Source organism: Colobus angolensis, unplaced genomic scaffold, assembly GCF_000951035.1.
Source record: "Colobus angolensis palliatus isolate OR3802 unplaced genomic scaffold, Cang.pa_1.0 Scaffold92, whole genome shotgun sequence".
NCBI lineage: Eukaryota > Metazoa > Chordata > Mammalia > Primates > Cercopithecidae > Colobus > Colobus angolensis.
The window spans coordinates 667,760-688,492 of NW_012123154.1; the positions used below are offsets into that span (position 1 = coordinate 667,760).

General features: G+C 41.4%; 1 protein-coding gene across 1 annotated transcript in view; it reads left to right on the forward strand.

Moving 5' to 3' along the window:
- The window catches only part of IQCK (IQ motif containing K), a 143,126-nt gene that overhangs the window by 71,126 nt on the left and 51,267 nt on the right, over positions 1-20,733 (forward strand). Inside the window, 1 exon segment of the mRNA XM_011931864.1 lies at positions 5,403-5,487. Within this exon segment, the coding sequence (XP_011787254.1) occupies positions 5,403-5,487 (85 nt within the window).

Here is a 20,733-nt window from a genome sequence, read left to right on the forward strand (position 1 = left end):
AAAACAATTCTTCTTGGAAACATACCCAGCAGTCCTGTCGTGCCCGTCTGAACATGCAAAAACGTCTGCTTTGGGGATGTCTGATTTAAGCACTTTAAGGCCTCAGCTGCCTCCTTCTGTGATTGACGTGTTCATCTCTCCCCTCCCTAGTTCCCTGGTGATGAGCAGTCGCCTCTTTATTTTTATTTGACTTTAAGCCAGTTGCACTGATTCCAAGAGAGAGGAAAGGGCCTGGCGTGGCTTCTCTCCCTTCAAGCTGGCCCGCCGAAATGATTGATAATTCCCAGGACTACTCTTCGAAGAGTAAGTCCTTTTTATTTGGCCTGATTTACCATGGCTTTCTCATACTTATTCTTGGTTTGGGAGCTAGACAGCGCCCCATTATCTAGCTATGAAAGCAGGGATGTCACTAAAGGTGGCTTCTTATTACTGCTTAAAGGCCTATTAGAAATCTCATTTTGCTTTTTGGAGATGTCGTTGTGATGCAAAGCAGTTCAGGGTTTCGTTACTGGTGAAAGCGCTTTGTTTGGGCTCACCCGTTGTGTTCTGAGATTTGCAGTTCTGTTTTCCTGCTGCTATTCCGAAACAGGAATACTGTTACTTTGAGGATTTCATGACATCAGTTGTGAAAAACATACTTAAAGCAGGAAAATTGCTGCTGAACAGAAAGGCACTATCAAATCTCCCCTCCAGTACAAGTGACAAATTCTACTCTGTTTAGCCTTCCTGACATAGGATTTCCCTGTGGAAGTTCAGATAAATGAATATCTGCCAAGTTATTACTGTAAAGTTCAACAAAGAGGGCGTTTTCTATGATTCTCCACCCTCCCTGCCCCCATTTTTTTTTCTTTGTGTTTTCTTCTCCTTAACACTCAGCAGCTGCTAGACCCTGACTTCTATGCTACTGACCTTGTGAGCTGGCCCTGTCTTCTCTCTGGGCCACTGTTTCCTGCGCAGTTTGCATTCTCAGCTGGAAACGCTCAATGACCGTGAACACAGAGTCCCTTTACCCCTCTATGCCTCAGTTGTTTCAACCCTAAACAAAGGATAACAACTCATTCTTCATGTTGTGTGGATTTAACAAAATCACATGTAGAAAGTGCTTAACACACAGCTGGGCACAGAGGCAACTACTCATTCCACAAGTATTTGTCGAGTGTGCCTACTATGTGCCAGACATTGTCCTACGTGCCAGGGACACCAAGAGGAGCAAACACAGGACCCATGTCCTTGTGGAGCTTTCAGACCAGTAGAAGATTCGAGCATTGATTAGGTAATTACAAGGACTTCTATCTCCAAATTGGGCCAAGGACCAGGAAGGAAAATTACAGGAAGCTTCCTTGGGCCCTGATGTAATCAAAGGACATTTTTCAATTACTTTTTTTTCTTTTTGAGATGGAGTCTTGCTCTGTTGCCCAGGCTGGAGTGCAGTGGCACGATCTTGGCTCACTGCAACCTCTGCCTCCCAGGTTCAAACGATTGTCCTGCCTCACCTTCCCAAGTAGCTGGGATTAAAGGCACACACCACCACAGCTGGCTAAGTTTTGTACTTTTAGTAGAGATGGGGTTTCACCATGTTGGCCGAACTGGTCTCGAACTCCTGACCTCAGGTGATCCACCGTCCTCGGCCTTCCAAAGTGCTGGGATTACAGGCCCATGAGCCATAGCGCCCTGCCTCAATAACATTTGAATGGAGATCAGAAGCAGGAATAAGAGGGAACCAGGAAAAAGAGGTGTCAGGCCTCACACCAGCCCCAAGGTGCATTTGAGCAAATTAGGAAAAGGTATCCTCACCTTAGGGCAGATGTGGCCACACACCCAGGAGCAGAGCAGGTGCTGGATTTTAGCACCCTCTGGCCGATCAGCTGGGTGCCCTTGAGCAGAGAACAACGAGGACCTCTGTACAGGGTGCCTCTGGCTAGGAGTAGGGGGATACTGGAGGCAAAGGAAAGCACCTTAGCAAAGGCCCTGAGGTGGGAGAAGCACGGCACATTTGAGGAGCTGCCAAGTGCCAATGAGGCAGGAGAACAGGGTCTGGAGGCATGGAACCCAAGGCTGTCTCACATCCTAGGACTAAATTGAAAGGAAAACCCTAACTTTCCATGCCTAAGTAACAAAAGGACCAAAAACTCCTCCCTTTTCAACTCCCAAAATTTTCTGCGCAGCAGATGGGAAATTGGCTGTCAGCAACCAGTCAGACTGATTGCGGGCCGAGTCTTTGCATAGAAGTATAATTTTGTTACTTCGCTTCAGCCTCTGGTTGGCCGCTTTTTACAACCAATCAGACTGATTGCTGGCTACCACTTACTTCATTTACATGAGGTGAGCATGAAGTGGCCAATGGGAAACTTCTAGGGGATATTTGGACCCAAGAAATTATGTATCCGGGCCCTTGAGCCACTGCTTGGGCCCGCTCCCACGCTGTGGAGTGTACTTTTGTACTTTCGTTTTCAATAAATCCCTGCTTTCGTTCTTTTGTTGCTTCATTCTTTCTTTGCTTTCTTGGGCGTTTTGTACAATTCTTTGTTCAAAACACCAAGGACCTGGACAACTTGCCGTCACGGCCCTCTACCAGTGATGCCCACAGGGCTGAAGCATGAGGAGCAAGGCTGCTGGGAGGGGATCCAGAAAGTTCTCAGTAAATATCAGCCAGTGAGAATGCATTAGAGCATCGTTCCCATGAATTCACTGCCAACACACCAAGGTCTCCTTATAAACACCAAGGTCTCTTTAGAAGCTGTTGAATTTTAACTAGTGAAGGGAAATTACTTCAGGGATGTGATTTGTTGGTGTCACAGAACTGAGATATAGAGAATCAGGACATTGGGTGAAGAGAGACATTTAATGTGGAAAACAGGGAGCCGGGGCTGGGCTGGTGGCTCATGCCTGTAATCCCAGTGCTTTGGGAGGCCGAGGTGGGAGGATTGCTTGAGGCCAAGAGTTGGAGACCACATAGCGAGACCCTGTCTCTACAATTTTAAGAAAATTTACTTAAAAAATGTAAAAGAGACTGCGCATGATGGCTCGTGCCTTGTAATCCCAGCCCTTTGGGAGGCAGAGGTGGGCAGATCACCTGAGGTCAGGAGTTCGAGACCAACATGGCCAACACAGTGAAACCCTATCTCTACCCAAAAATACAAAAATCAGCTGGGTATTGTGGCGAGTTCCTGTAGTCCCACTACTCAGGATGCTGAGGCAGGAGGATTGCTTGAACCCGGGAGGCAGAGGTTGCAGTGAGCCAAGATCATGCCACCGTACTCTAGCCTGGGGGACAGAGTAAGACTTCATCGGAAAGAAAGAAAGAAAGAAAGAAAGAGAGAGAGAGAGAAAGAAAAAGAAAGAAAGGAAGAAAGAAAAGAAAAAGAAAGAAAGAAAGAAAAAGAAAGAAAGGAAAGAAAACGGAGGGAGGGAGGAAGGAAGGAAGGAAGGAGAGAGGAAGGAAGGGAGAAAAGAAGAAAGAGAGAGACAGAAAGAAAGAGGAAGGAAGGGAGGGAGGGAGGGGAGAGAAAGAAATGGAAGAATCACCTTTACTTGGTCTCTTAAAAAGGACCTGTCCAGCCAGAAAACCAGAGCCTGGCAACAGCTCTGCACTCGCTAGAAATAGTGCTGATAACTTCTATGTTCTTTGTGGCTTTGATTTCTTTGGTTCTGGAATAATTCAAAAGAGCATTCATTCACTCAAACAAATATACTACATCAAGCTTTTCTTTTTCTTTTTTTAAGTCAGAGTTTTTGGAGGGAAATAAAACCCCTGGGTCCTGGAGAATCATGCACTGTTGCCAGTTAGCTTTGCAGTCTGTGGCAGGCTGGGCATCTGCATTTGTTTGCCCAGTTGAGGCCTGGTGTGTCAGCACTCCATGGTAAGGGATGCTTGGGCTTTGGGATTGTAGAGTTCTGGGCCCAGATCCTGACTAGGCACCTACAAGCTGTGTGACCTTGGGTAGGTTAATCAACCTGTCTGTGCCATGAGTTACTGTAAGCTCTAGCTGTTACTTGGGATAGTTTTGAGGCCAGGGCACTTGGGAGTCCCTTACTTGCAAAGTCATTTCTGGGGATGCTATACTGGAAGCAGCCTCCATGTGATCCACATCCTTTGAGGGTTTCTTTCTTTTATATCTGAACTGTCTTGGCCTTTGCTTTTCAGAGGCAGCTATGCTTTGCTTTGGGGGAAACATAAAGAACCTGAATTAAGACAGATTTGTAAGTCCTTGTCATCTGTTAGTGCCTCTGTTAAACTTTTAGGGGGAAAAAAAGAGTAGTCTTGATTTTTAATGTGGTATCTTTGATTTTTTTAAAAAATCCCATAATATGAAAAATCCCACAAGAGCAGACACTATCAACTGATCCAGCACTTGAGATATTTTATTTCTTATTAAGATGAAGCAGTGAAACCAACCCAGTCGTCCCATAGTTTTTTTTTTGTTGTTGTTGTTTTCGGATAAACATACAAATTGACCCTTCTGGTCTTAAAGCTTAAAACTTAATTTATCTGAGTTCCTTCCTCAGGGAAGGACCCCCAGGCCTCTCAAAAAAAAAAAAAAAAAAAAAAAAAAAAGGTGGTATCAAAGAACTGAAACTCATCAGATCACCACATCTAGACAATGAGATGCCAGAGCCCTCATTCATCATGATTGCTTCCTAGCTCCTCCCTAGTTCTTGTTTTCTTACACATTGTCACATTTCTTCCCTGCTGTATAAACCCCTAGTTTTTGTCCATTTGGGAGGTGAATTTGGGATTGATCCCATCTCCTCCTGACTGTAGCACTCGATTAAGATTAGAGTCTTCTTCCCTGGTAATACTCATCAGCTCAGTGATTTGCATTCTGTGTGGTGAGCAGCAAGACCTACACCAAACCCCTGATGTTTCTGTTGTTACAGAACTTAAAAATGTGCTTGAATTGAAACCACATTAACCTGGAATGCACACTAATCAGAGATAAATCCCAGTGTTCCTTTCAGGAAAGAGATGAACTGTAGTCCTTAATTTCAATGGAAAGTTGGAGAAAGAGCTCTTTATTATGTCTGGGTCCTACTGCAGTACATAAAGGCAGCTGCTCCTCTGTCTCTTGCATTGTATCCAAATAGTCTCATGTCAGTAACATGTATGTTGCACCTTCAGGACTAAAATGCAAGTATAGCAGTCTGAGTCCTTCAAAAGAAGAATAGGCTAACAATGATTTAAGATTACACTGTTTTTTTAAAAAAAATCCTTCCCAGATTTTAAAATAATAAATGCTAACTCAAGCATACACTTTTCTATCTAAAATGACACTGTTGCCTGCTAAGAAAGGGGATGGATGAAGCACTTAATCAGAGAGGTCATTATGTTGTCAAAGGCAACGCCAAGGCTGAAGGACTAGATTCTCATGGGCATATGACCATTTTATTTTATTGCTTTTCAGCCCACGGCCGCCAATCCCACTCTCTCTCCTGCTGACAGAAGAGGAAGCGGCCCTCTACATTCAATCCTTCTGGAGAGCCTATTTGGTAAGAATCATATCCAACTGTGGTATTTGATTTAACAGGGAACTTTTGTGAGGAGGAGGGTCCAGGGGAAACCTTAGATGAGTTAGGAACAGGATATTCTAGCTAACATCCAGACCTCAGAAATAGGATTCTCTGTAAAATGGCTCTTAAAGAGTGATTTAGAATTTTTACCGATACTGGCTGGGCATAGTAGCTCATGGCTGTAATCCCAGAACTTTGGGGAGGCCAAGGTGGGAGGATCACTTGAGCCCAGGAGTTCGAGACCATCCTGGGCAACATGACGAAACCTCCTATCTGCCAGAAAAAAAAAAGAAAAAAATACAAAACTTAGCCCGTGTGGTGCACATCTGTAGTCTAGCTGCTCTTAGGAGGCTGAGGTGGGAGGATGGCTTGAGCCTAGGAGGCAGAGGTTGCAGTAAGTGAAGATTGTGCCACTGCACTCCAGCCTGGGAGACAGAGATACACCCTGTTTCCAAAAAAAAAAACAAAAACAAATAATTTTTACCAAAACTTATTTTGTAGTTAGTAAAAGTACTCTCTTCACCTTTTAAAGTTGGGTTGACTGGCCTGTATTGATATATACAGAGAAAACTACATTGTCATTTTAGAAAAAAAGTTAGAAAATTCAGGTAAGTCGGATAAAAGAAATAAAAATTTTTGAGTCACTGATAGCTCCATCACCAAAAGATAATTATTGTTAACATTTTGGTATAAAACCTCAAACTTTAAAAATCTGAATTCACATAGTGACATATAAATACTTAACATAGAAAATAGCCTTTGCCTTTATAACCTGTCTTTTTTAACCATTTTTCTATTTGAGACTTTGAGGTTATTTACAATATTTTTTATTATTGTAATAAATGCTACAATAGACACCTTCGTTCAGTCATTTTTGCACATTCATCTGGTCATTTATATAGGAGAACCCTAGAAGTGGAATTTCTAGATGAAAAGGTAAGCTTTTTTTAAAGCTCCTGATCCTGGCTGGGCAAGATGACTCATGCCTGTAATCTCAACACTTTGGAGGGACAAGGAAGGAGGATCTCTTGAGGCAGGAGTTAGAGACCAGCCTGGGCAACATAGTGAGACCCTGTCTCTGCAAAAAAATACAAAAATGAGCCAGGTGCAGTGGTGGGCATCTGTAATCCCAGCTACTTGGGAGGCTGAGGCAGGAGGATCACTTGAGCCAAAGGGGTCAAGGCTGCAGTGAGATAGGATTGTGCCACTGTACTCAAACCTGGGTGACAAAGCAAGACCCTGTCTCAAAAAAAAAAAAACAAAAAACTCCTGATAATACTGTCATGTGGCCCTTCAGGAAGGATATAGTATAAGAAGTTCTCACCAAATACATATGAGAGTAGCATGTGTATCTCATTCCAAAAAGTATACAACCTCTCCAATTATTTGGCAATTAGTGTATCAATGTTAACAAGCTTCCATAAAGCTCCCATTCTAGGTAGCAAGATGACTTTCCCCAAATCTGAGCATCATATATTGTGGAATGGGCATACATTTAACATCAGCAGTGGCAAACACCGCCAGAGGAAAAGGTCCCAGTGGATTTCCGTAGAGAGCAAAGCTCTTCATACTCCATACACAGCTGGTGTAGGAAAAAGAGACTCTGATAAACACACCAGCGAACAGCTATCAATTAAGAAGTTGGATTAATCCTAACAAGCTACAATTAATCAACAAATATTTGCTACATGCCCATTGGTGGAACTGTCCCTGAACACAAGAGCTTACTGTATAAGTCAATATTGTCCAGTTATTCCACTCCTTTTGTGCATGGTACATTCCAGAAATCATGGGCTAAAGGGAAGTGTGAAAGTTAAATAACATATTTGCACGTTAAAGGAGCAGTCTATGCCCAAAGAGTTAAAAATAAAAATAAAAATAAAACACTGTTACAGAAACCCCTATTATTCCCTGTGATTTAGACATAGTTTTTTATGATGTAGGTTTTCAGTATTTCATACATATTTTATAAATGTGGTCTTTTTTCTTCATTGAACACCAGAAGGTTAGCTTACATCCAGGGATGTCTAACCAAGGCAAAATATTACTGGAATTCCATCTTTGATTTGTGAGACTTATACTTGTTACACTAGAATCAGCAATTTTACTTTTCTACTTTTGGGAAATGTTAAGAGCAGACTGTGAGTAGTGGCTCACACCTATAATCACAGCATTTTGGGAGGCCAAGGCAGGGAGATCACTTGAGGTCAGGAGTTTGAAACCAGCCTGGCCAACATGGCGAAACCCTGTCTCTACTAAAAATACAAAAACTAGCTGGGCATGGTGGCACATGCCAGTAATCCCAGCTACTTGGGAGGCTGAAGCATGAGAATAGTTTCAACCAGGAGGTGGAGGTTGCAGTCAGCCAAGATTGTGCCACTGCATTCCAGCCTTGGTGACAGAGTGAGACTCTGTCTCAATAAGGAAAAGGTAATAGCTAAGTGCAATAAAATAGTCATTTTCAAGCCCATCCTTGAAACAGGTGTGTGCTGTTTATTTCAAATGAACTCATACCCAGAAGCCCAGTATGTAATCAGTATATAACAGTAAAAGGGGAACTGTTCATCCCTGATTCTTCCATGGTAAGATTCCAGCCACCCTCATCCTCCCACACACAAGGAGCTTTGGGATTCATTCTTAGTGATATGAACACAGTATGAAACTTATCATACCAACAAAGCAGCTGAATTTCACTTACCATACCAACAAATGCTGCCATATAAAACGATGTCAAAGTGGCTCGAAATTTAACTGTGGCTGTAACACCATCATCACACAATAGCTATAAATGTGTTTATAGCTAAAAAGATGTTTGGGGGCTATCAGTGTATACTGTATGAAAGTTCAGGCTGTTCAAATCTAAACATCTCCCCTGTTAAAATCATAACCAAAGGGGGCTACAAAAGGGGGAACAATTTTGAGCCATCACTGGAAGGAAAAGATGTCTGATGTATGGATGACCTTAGAAGACACCACGGAAAAGAGGCACTTCCTCAGTCTTAAAGAGGAGGTGGGCACTGGTATGTCAGCTGGGACCAAGAGGGCATTCCAGGGAGAAGAAACAGCATACATCCATTGTTAAAAGAAAAACTTTAGGCAAATTTAGCAGAAGTTATTTGAGCAAAGAACAATTCATGAATTGGGCAGCACTCAGAAGCAGGAGAGAGGTTCAGAGAGCTCTACCCAGCAACCTAGGCAGGCCTTATTTATAGACAGAAAGTGGAAATGACATCCAGAAACAGCTTGATTGGTTACAGCTTGGCATTGCCTTATATGGGCATGGTCTCATCAGTTGGCAGCCTGCAATTGACTGAAGCTTGTCTGCTGTGATTGGCTGAGACTCAGCTACTTGTTACAAGAATGTACTCGTAGATTGCAGTTCATGATCCATGGAGGCAGGTTTAGGCCAAATTTAATTTGACACTATTATGCCATTTTTTGTTAAAGCATATTGTATATTTTGAACACATGCACACACACACGGATAGGAAATTAGCTAAAAGGAAACAGCAATCTAACAACAGTGAGTACCTTGGGGTGGTTGGGAAAGAACTAGGAAGACTCTAGCCTTATGTATACTGAACACTTTTTTTTGTTTGTTTTTGTTGTTTTTTTTTTTTTTGAGATGGAGTTTTGCTCTTGTCACCCAGGCTGGAGTGCAGTGGCATGATCTCAGCTCACTGCAACCTCCACCTCCCAGGTTCAAGCAATTCTCCTCCCTCAGCCTACTGAGTAGCTGGGACTACAGGCGCATGCCACCACATTCAGCTAATTTTTGTATTTTTAGTAGAGATGGGGAGTTTCACCATGTTGGCCAAGCTGGTCTCAAACTCCTGACCTCAGGTGATCCACCCACCTCGGCCTCCCGAAGTGCTGGAATTACAGGCATGAGCCACTGCACGCGGCGACACTGAACACATTTTTTTATAAAGAGAATGTAGTATGATTTTGTTTAATTAAAAACTAACTTAAACCAGAGATCATCTCAATGGATATAGAAAATGCATTTGATAAAAATGTTTTCATGACAAAAGCACTTAACAAACTGGGAATAGAAGGGGATTTCCTCAACCTGGTAAAGTTGTGAAAACCACAAAGCTAACATCACATTTAATGGTGAAAGACTGGATATTTTCCCCCAAGATTAGGAACAAGAGGAAAATGTCCTGTCTTGCCACTTCAATTTAACATAGTACTGGTGGTTCTAGCCAGGAAAATTAGGCAAGAAAAATAAATAAAAGCATTTGAATTGGAAACAAAAAAGTAAATATATTTCCAGTCATAGATGACAATATCTTATATATAGAAAATTGTAAAGATTCACTAAAAACAACCTATTAGAACTAATAAACAAGGTTGCAGGATACAAGATCAGTATACAAAAAGCAACTGAATTTCTATACACTTAGCAATGAACAATCTGAAAATGAAATTAAGAAAATAATTCCATTTGCAATGGCATCTGAAAGAATAAAATATTAGGAATAAATTTAGCAAAAGAAATGCAAGGCTTGCATGCTGAAAACTATAAAACATTGAAAGGTATTAAAGAAAACCTAATGAAATGGAAAGACATCCTGTGTTCATTGACTGGAAGACTTGATATTGTTAAGATGGCAATACTCCCCACATTGATCTATAGGTTCAACACAATGCCTAATGAAATCTCGGCTAGGTTTTTTGTTTGTTTGTTTGTTTGTGAAATTAACAAGCCAGTCCTAAAATTCGTATGAAGATGCAAAGGGACCCAAAACAGTCAAAGCAATCTGGAAAAAGAAGAACCAAGTTGGAGGATTCACCCTTCCCTGTTTCAGAACTTACTACAAAGTGCAATAATCAAATCTGAGTAGTACTAGCATAAGGATAAATGTGTATATAAATGGAATAGAATTGAGAGTCCAGAAATAAACTCTTACATTTATGGTCAATTGATTTCCAACAAGGGTGCCAAGACCATTTAATGGGGGAAAGAATAATCCTTTCAACAAACGATGCTGGAACAACTGGATATTCACATGCAAAAGAATGAAGTTAGACCCTTACTTCTTATCGTATACGAAAAATTAACTCAAAATTACTTAAATATCTAAATGAAAGTGTGAAAACTATAAAAATATTAAAAGAAAACATGGATGTAAATTTTCATGACCTTATATTAAGCAACAGTTTATATAACAAAACGCAAAAGCAACAAAAGGAACAAAATAGATAAATTGGACTTCATCAAATTAAAAACACATTTTGTGCTTCAAAGAACATCATCAAGTGAGTGAAACAAGAACCCACAGAACAGGAAAAAATATTTGCAAGTTTAGGCATTCGATAAAGGTCTCATATTTATAATATATAAAGAACCCTCACAACCCAAGAGTAAAAGTACAAATGACCCATTTACAAAATTGGCAAAGGATTTGAGTAGACATCTCTCCAGAGAATATATACCAATGGCCAATAAACACGAAAAGATGCTCAACATCACTAGTCATAAGGAAATACAAATCAAAACCACAATGAGATATCACTTCATATCCACTAGCATGGCTATAATCAAAAAGACAGTAACACAATTACAGGTGTTGGTGAAAATATAGAGAACTTGGAACGTTTATCCACTGCTGATGAGAATGTAAAATGGTGCAGCCACTTTGGAAAAGAGTTTAGCAGTTCCTCAAGGAGTTAAACATAGAGTATCCACTTTATATCCAGCAGCTTCACTCTTAGGTATATATTTAAGATAACTAAAAAACATCTGTCCACACAAACACTTGTGCGTGAATGTTCATAGAAGCATTATTCATAGTGGCCAAAAAATGGAAACAGCTCAAATGCCCATCAACTGATGAAAGGAGAAATAGATTCACATATGAAAAGAAAATACTGTTACCTGCTACAAAACGGATGAATCCTTAAAACATTATGCTAAGTAAAAGGAGGTCAGGCACAGTGGCTCACGCCTGTAATGCCAGCACTTTGTGAGTCCGAGGCGGGCAGATCACCTGAGGTCAGGAGTTCAAGACCAGCCTGGCCAATATGGTAAAACCCTGTCGCTGGTAAAAAAAAAAAAAAATACAAAATTTAGCTGGGCATGGTGGTGGGCACCTGTAATCCCAGCTACTCAGGAGGCTGAGGCAGGAAAATTGATTAAACCCAGGAGGTGGAGGTTGCAGTGAGCCGAGATTGCACCATTGCACTCCAGCCTGAGCGACAGAGCGTGACTCCAACTCAAAACAAAACAAAACAAAACAAAAACACCAAAAAAACACATTATGCTAAGTAAAAGGAGCTAGAGAGAAAAGGTTGCATTTTTACATGTAAATGATTCCACTTAAATGAAATATCCACAATAGAGAAATCTATAGATGAAACTAGATTCGTAGTTGTCAGGGGCTGGAGAAAGGGGAGAATGAGTGACTTCAGATGGCTACAGGGCTTCTTTTCGAAGGAATGAAATGTTCTGGACTTAGAGAGTGGTGACGGTTGAACAGGTTTGTGAATGTAAGAAAACCACTGAATGGTAAACTTAAATGGGTGAATTTTGTGGTATGTGAATTATATAAGAGAAAATAAACAAATATTGTGGAGAAAAGGTAAAGCAAGTCATCATTTTATTCCTTTTGACCAAGTGTTATTTTGATACAAGTTCTTGATTTTCGACCTGGTTTCAGCAGTAAAAAGTAAACGTCCTATGACTAGCAAAAGGGCTTTCAGGAATGCACAAAATGAATCTTACTCTCTCCTTACCCACTGCCATGTAGGTTTTACTAGATTTGCCAGTGACAAAAACTTTTACTTATGTTCTCTCAAATGCCCTGAAGGAAAAATAGAGTCTTTCTACAAGTTTTGTGTGTTTGTTTGTTTTGGTGTGTGTATATAGCAAAATGCATCTAACAGAATTTACCATCTTAATTTTTAGGTGTACATTTCAGTGGCATTAAGTACATTCACAATATAATGCAATCATGACCACCATCCATATCCTTTTTCCTCTTTCTCAACGGAAACTGTGTACCCATTCAATAATAATTTCTCGTTCTCCCTCTTCCCGGCCCCTGGCAATCACCATCGTATTCTCTGTCTCTATGAATTTGACTACTCTAAATATGTTGTATAAAGGAGGTCATACAGTGTTTGTCTTTTTGTGACTGGCTTATTTTATTGAGCCTAATGTCCTCAAGGTTGTTTCATCCACGTTGTGGCATGTGTCAGAATTTTCTTCCTTTTGAAGGCTGAACAATCTTCATGCCATGAAGTTGTAAAATCCAGAAATCTGACATCTTCACCCATCTAACACAAAACTAGCCAGATGTCTCATAAAAATATTAATATATTTTAACCAACCACATTAACAGAGATGTCATGTGATCTGAAAGGCTATTTGTAGTGAGCCATTCTTGGTAGCTGTGATTTTGTAATTCGCATTCTAAATAGGTCCCGGATATTTATGACTACACATTAAGCGCTTCTATAGAAGTGGACATTCTCTTCGTTTATTTATTTATTTATTTATTTATTTAGACAGGGTCTCGCTCTTATAGGCAGGAGTACAGTGGTGTGATCTCAGCTCACTGCCACCTCTGCCTCCCAGGTTCAAGCTATTCTCCTGCCTTAGCCTCCTGAGTAGCTGGGATTATAGGTGCGTGCCACCATACCTGGCTATTTTTTGTATTTTTAGTAGAGACGGTGTCTCACCATGTTGGCCAAGCTGGTCTCAAACTCCTGGCCTCAAGTGATCTGCCCTTCTCGGCCTCCCAATGTGCTGGGATTACAAGTGTGAGTCACTGTGCCCAGCCTGTTTCTTCATTCAAAATTCGAGTCTAGTGGTTGAAAAGTCAGATTCTTTGGGTGGCCAAGGCAGGTGGATCACCTGAAGTCAGGAGTCTGAGACCATCGAGACCAACCTGACCAATATGGTGAAACTTTGTCGCTACTAAAAATACAAAAATTAGCTGGGCGTGGTAGCGGGCACCTATAATCCCAGCTACTCAGGAGGCTGAGGCAGGATAATCACTTGAACTCGGAAGGTGGAGGTTGCAGTGAGCCAAGATTGTGCCATTGCACTCTAGCCTGGGGGACAAAAGCTTGACTCTGTCTCAAAAAATGAAAGAAAGAAAAGTCAGATTGCTTCAATGTGCAAAAACTGAGTGTTGGTTTTTTAATGTTGTGAATGAATTCTGGTTCCGTTCTGAAAACTCTCCTTTTCCTAGTGTGATTGGTGATAAGTCACGCACTTATTGCATCACTGGTGTTCTTCAGTTTATGAAATCTTGGATACAATTGGTAAGAAAAAAACCTTGCTTTCTTGTGAAGTTCAAATATGAGGTTCTTATGCGCCATCATGATTGAAATTTCTTTAATGATTTTAGAAGTAGAGACCAGATAAATCCACTGAATATTTATTCTGTCTGAATAAGCGCCCGTGGTGTTTTATGCCTTCTACTCATTTGTTTTGTTTTATTCTAACTCAGCGGAGTCACCCAGGGTGGCATGCATTAGCAGTCCTCCCCTCCTCCCAACATCAGCTCCCCCTCCAGGCATTGTGACAACTGAGAATTACAAAGTCCATCAATCATTACACGTTATTTGATGAACAATACAGTGCCAGGTTGCTACAGCGGCCCCTTTGAGGCCTTGAGAAATTAAAAAAAAAAAAAAAAAAAAGGTAAAATAAAATAATGGAGATTTCTGATCTCCACTTGCAGAGAATAATAAGAATCTGTGCATTGAGCGAACTGACCTAGGGTAAATGAGGGAACCCCCAAGGAGAAACAGCTTGGTATCAGCAGAGTACAAGGTTAAGGGTGGGACAGGTCTCACCCTAGCTGTGGAGGGGCTGTATCGGCCTGGCTGCGTATTCCATCCTTCTGACTATAGGGCTTAGTTCATGATGGGCAGCAGACAGAAATCAGGCCAGTCAGACCTAGTGAGACTCCATTCTGGGATCCTCACTGGAGTGGCTGGGACAGAGCAGCCCTCTTTGCACTGGGGTTACTGGGAGGCCAGACTGTCAGCACCATCTTAACACAGTGTGAAGAGCCTGTTGGAAAAATGACCACAGAGGTAAGCAGGGCTAAGAGGCAGAGAAAGGGACTGGGTCTTGAGGTCATTTGAGGACCTGCATTCAGCTATACCAGAGAATCCCCTTCAAGATGGACTTCCGGCTGGGCACAGTGGCACACGCCTGTAATCCCAACACTTTGGGAGGTGAGGCAGGTAGATCACTTGAGGTCAGGAGTTGGAGACCAGCCTGGCCAACATGGTGAAACCCCATCTCCACTAAAAATACAAAAATTAGCCAGGTGTGGTGGCGCACGCCTGTAATCCCAGCTACTTAGGAGGCTGAGGCAGGAGAATCACTTGAATCTGGGAGGAGGAAGTTTCAGTGAGCCGAGATCATGCCATTGCACTCCAGCGTGGCAACAGAGCCAGACTCCATCACACACACACACACACACACAAATACTTCGGTCACTTACAGCCTAGAGTCCTGACAATACAATTTTCAGTATGAAAATATCCAGACTCTTAATTACTTGCACACAAAGGAGGATATTGGCACAAAATGAAAATCTGGACCCAATGGTACAAAGCAGCCATTTCAATTTGTCCCAGGACAAGACTGTGTCCTATGGCAGCTGGAGGCTTGGCTATGGCTGGAGACGAGAGCCTACCCCAACGAGCAAATTTTTCTAAAACATATATATATTTTTTTAATTGTGCAAGTAATGCATATCACTTGTGGAAAAAAATAGATAATGCATACAAGTTTTGGGTTTTTTTTTTGTTACAGGGTCTCACTTTGTCACCCAGGCTGGAGGGCAGTGGCGTGAACACGGCTCACTGTAGCCTCAATCTCCTGGGCTCAAGCAATCCTCCCACCCCAGCTTCCTGAGTAGCTGGGACTACAGGAATGTGCCACTATGCCCGGCTAATAAAAAAAAAAAAAATGGAGAAGGGATCTTACTGTGTTGGCCAGGCTGGTCTCAAACTCCTAGACACAAGGGATTCTTTCACCTCAGCCTCCCAAAGGGTAGGGATTACAGGTGTGAGCCACCGTGCCCCAGCAATGCATATAAGCTTTTTAAAAATATATAATATTCATCCTTCTAGAATTTTTTCTATTCATATGGAAATTAAAAAAAAATTTTCCACAAAATTGTGATTATAAACAGTTTTTTAAGCCTGCTCTCTCTCCTTAATGATATATTGGGAATATCTTTCATTGTTGCCACACAAAGATGTACCTCACAAATTTTAATTCTTCTATGGTATATATATATTTTTTATTTATTATTTTTTAATTTTGTTTATTTATTTTTTGAGATGGAGTTTTGCTCTGTCACCCAGACTGGAGTGCAGTGGTGTGATCTTGGCTCACTGCAACCTCCGCCTCCTGGGTTCAAGCAATTCTCCTGCCTCAGCCTCCCGAGTAGCTGGGATTACAGGCGCCCACCACCACACCTATTTTTGTAGTTTTAGTAGAGACAGGGTTTCACCATGTTGGCCAGGCTGGTCTTGAACAACTGACCTCAGGTGATCTGCCTGCCTTGGCCTCCCAAAGTGCTGGGATTACAGGCATGAGCCACCATGCCTGGCTTATATTTTATATGTATTTATGTATGTATGTGTGTGTGTGTATACATATATATGTATGTGTGTGTGTATATATATATACACACACACACAGAGTGAATACATTGAGTCATAATTTAATCATAGGTGATTAGACATTCTCATTTCCTCTCCTATATATTCAGTGAAAAACATTATTGTTCAAATTCACACACCTGTAGTCCCAGCTACTCAGGAGACTGAGTGGGAGGATCACTTAAGCCCTGGGAGATCGAGACTGCAGTGAGCTATGATGATGCCATTGCACTCCAGCCTGAGTGACAGAGAAAGACCCTGTCTGTCAAATAAAACAAAGCAAAACAAAAAGCAAAAACAGAAAACCAGAAACCCAAAAGCATCCTCGTTCATATGTCTGCACACTTGTCCGATTTTTCTCCAGATTAATTGCTGGCAGTGGAATTGATAGCTCATAGTAAGCACTGTTTCTCAAGAGTTCAGATCATTATTGATAAATCACCCTCTAGAGAGGCTGGAGTTCAACCCCTAGACCAATCTATAGGCACACCAGCAATGTATGCAAGTGTACTTTTGCCATAGGTTTTGATGGGAAAGTAGAGAGAGGAAGGAAGGGATTGGGAGCATAATGCATGTCTCAGGAGGGTGCAGTTGTGAGGACACCATGCTAGAGGGTATGAGAAGGGGGGACCAGTTTGTTCGGTTGTGTGGCCTGTGCACTGCACAACTCGGGCATACCATTCCAAACCATATATATTAGACATCTGAAGCTTGGAGAAGCTTGGGAAATAGTGGTTGAGTGGCCACTTGCTACACTTTTTAAAATCCCGCTGGCCTACCCAGCTCCTGGCCTATGGTTTATAAAACCCCTCTGCTAGCTGGAGGCTGGATGGGTCAGTGGAGCATGTATCAGTGATACTGTATAGAAGCACTACTGCTTTGATCAAGAATTTGCATTTTCTTCCTGAAATTGTACAGCATCTTAGATTAAACATGAATATTCAATAATATTTAATATTCAGTAATAATAATTATAAAATAAATATTGGGAATTTACTCCATAGAGTATTATTTAAACACTAAAAATAATAAGCATCAGGCATGGTAACAAGATGGAAATTGCCCATAGTATTACTAAGTGAAAAATGAATAAAATGCCATATGCAGATTATTTTATGATTATGTAAAAAATAACCTAATACAGAAAATAGGCTACAAAGACATATGTAAAATATTGTGATTGTTCAGTGGCAGGATAAGGAGTGATGTTTTTATTCTCTCTGTTTTTATATTTTTAAAATTATTTACAAAGAATATATATGGCTTTTACAAAGTAATAAAAACTTTATTTACTTAGAAACCTATATTCCACCATGATAATTTTTTTTACTCTTTTCTTCTTTAGTTAAAATTTGACATAATTAGACTATTTTTTCTGAACTGTTTTAGGAGTGGATGTGTGTGTGTGTGTAAATATGCAAAAAAATTAGAAACAGTAGTATTCGGACAGTGTCCTTTGTTTTATTTTAATCTGTTAGTGTACTCTGTTCATTCTGAAATTCCAGAATCATCTTGTTTTGCATTTCATAGTCTTTCTAATAGTGTTTTTGGTTTTTGGTTTGGGCTGTGTGTGTGTGTGTGTCTATGTATACAATAAGTGCTTATGGTTAAATAATATTTTCACTAGCAAAGAAGTTTGAGGATTTTTGCCTATAGACCTCCTATTATAAATCTTCACAGTATTTCTCTCTCTTTTTTTTTTTTTTCTTATGAGACAAGGTCTCTCTTTGTCACTCAGGCTGGAGTGCAGTGGCGCAATCACAGCTCACTGCAGCCTCCACCTGCTGGGCTCAAGTGATCCTCCCACCTCAGCTTCCTGAATAGGTGGGATGACAGGCACATACCACCATGCCTGGCTAATTTTTGTATTTTTTATAGAGATGGGGTTTCATCATGTTGCCCAGGCTGGTCTCGATCTCCTGAGCTCAAGTGATCCTCCCGCCTTGGCCTCCCAATGTGCTGGGATTCCAGACATGAGCCACTGAACCCAGCCTCTTCACAGTCTTAACTGACAAGAAATCATAGACCACAAGTCATGTGGAGAACAATTTGGCCTCACAAACAGAGAAAGTCTTCCATGCCACACGTGTTATACTTCACTGGAGAACACGCATTGAATCAGTCGACAGTCTACAAGGCAGGGCATTCAGAAGACTCATGTAGAAGTGGTGGGTGTTCAGGTGTGCTTTGATTTTATTTAACTTTATTTTTTATTCTGAAAAACCACTGCTTTCTATTTAGAGAAGATCTGGCCTACATAGTTAGGTAGAAAATAGGTGATGAGGCCGGGCGCAGTGGCTCACGCTTGTAATCCCAGTGCTTTGGGAGGCCGAGGCAGGTGGATCATGAGGTCAGGAGATCGAGATCATCCTGGCTAACATGGTGAAACCCCAAACCCCGTCTCAATAAAAAAATTAGCCGGGCGTGGTAGCGGCCACCTGTAGTCCCAGCTACTCGGGAGGGTGAGGCAGGAGAATTTCTTGAACCTGGGAGGCAGAGGTTGTAGTGAACCGAGATCACGCCACGGTACTGCAGTCTGGGTGACAAAGACTCTGTCTCAAAAAAAAAAAAGAAAATAGATGATGAAAACAGCCCAGGATAAAAACCAAACACGTATGGAAAAGACCTGTAAACAATACAAATAAAAGGTTTTGTAGTTCCTCCCATATTTTTCTACAAAAGGCAGAAATTACAACTTAAGGCTTAGCGCTGAGAGGGAGAGAATTTTCTCCAAGTCAGGCAGCTGGCTGGACTATTAAGCATGACAGGTTTTATTTTTTCCGAAAGGTCACTTGAAGTTCTCATTACTGGCCTTAACTTTCTTGTCTTCAATGTTGTGGCTGAAGAGAAAGACTTATTTTTTTCCATGTAAAACATGCCGTATGGCAACTTGTTAGTAATGTGGGCTCTAACAGCAGACAGACCTGTTTCAATCCCAACATGTCAGGTTATTAACCCATTTATGCCTGGGATTGAAATTTTTTGAATTTTTGCAATCAGACTTTGGTGACAACTTTGAGCAGCAGGATATAAATAACTCCCACATGCTTAGCGTTCCAATAATGGAACACTAGGCATAAATGGGTTTTAATAACCATGGGCAGATGGTGTAACTTCTGAGCCACAGTTTTCTGTTTGTAAAATGGGAATAATAATTCCTGCCTATGAAGATTGAATCAGATGCTTCAGTCCACATAAGAGACATGGCACAGTATCAAGGACATAGTAAATCCGCAAGAAATATTAGCTGCTGTTGTTACTGTTATTGCAGTTGTTGGCACTATTTTCCTGAATAGGGGTTCTTTTTAAAAAGCTAACTACTGCCCTCCTTTAAGTTTTTCAGAGGCACCAAGTAGGCTCCCATCTCACCTTGGAAATCACTGATTTGTTTTCTGCTCCTATACTTTTGCCTTTTCCAGCATGTTACATAAATGGAATCATACAGCAGGTAGCCTTCGAGTCTGGCTTCCTTCACTTGGCTTCATGTGTTTGCTGTTCTCCCACGTATTTGGGTGTGTGTGTAGTCTCTTCCTTTTTGTTGCTGAACAGTATTCCACTGTAGAACCCAGCAAGAGAAGAAACATGAAGGAAGAGGTTCTTAACTCTACTGATGATTAAACACATAGGACTTTTACGTAAGACTCATTTATTTGAACCTATGGATTGTGATGGTCTCGAGCTTCACTGTTCATCAAAGCCATCCACTGAAAGATTTTGTTTTTAATTTCTGATACCTGGAGTCTTATTCCCCTGAGAATCTTGTTCACCTGGTCACAGTGAGAATAAGAGATAGGTTTGTTGTTGTTGTTGTTGTTGTTGTTGTTGTTTGAGACAGAGTCTCGCTCTGTCACCCAGGCCGGAGTGCAGTGGAATGATCTCAGCTCACTGCAACCTCCACCTCCCAGGTTCAAGCAATTCTCCTGCCTCAGCCTCCCGAGTAGCTGGGATTACAGGTGCCCGCCACTGCACCCGGCTAATTTTTGCATTTTCAGTAGAGACAGGGTCTCACCATGTTGGCCAGGTTGGTCTCAAACTCCTGCCCTCAAGTGATACGTCCACCTTGGCCTCCCAAGGTGCGGGAATTGCAGGCGTGAGCCACCGCATCCAGCCAGAGATGGGTATTGTTTAATAGCTCCCAGGTGACTCTAACATGCAGCCAGGATTGAGACCCACTGATGTATTGGAATTAACTTTGCTACCTACCAGTTTTATGACCCAGGACAAATCACTGAATGGTAAATCACAACTTTTATTCTCTTTAGATGGAGAATAATAATAGCTGCCCAGTCTAGCTCACCAAGTTATCATGATAATTAAAATCTTTTATTTTTTATTTTCAGAGACAAGGTCTTACTATGTTGTCCAGGCTGAAGTGCAGTGGTGCAATCACAGCTCACTACAGACTTGAGCTCATGAGCTCAAACGATCCTCCCAATTCAGCCTCCCAAGTAGATAGGGCTACAGTTGTGCACCACCACAAACACCTAATTTTTTTTTTTTTTTTTTTGAGACGGAGTCTCGCTCTGTCACCCAGGCTGGAGTGCAGTGGTGTGATCTTGGCTCACTGCAACCTCCGCCTCC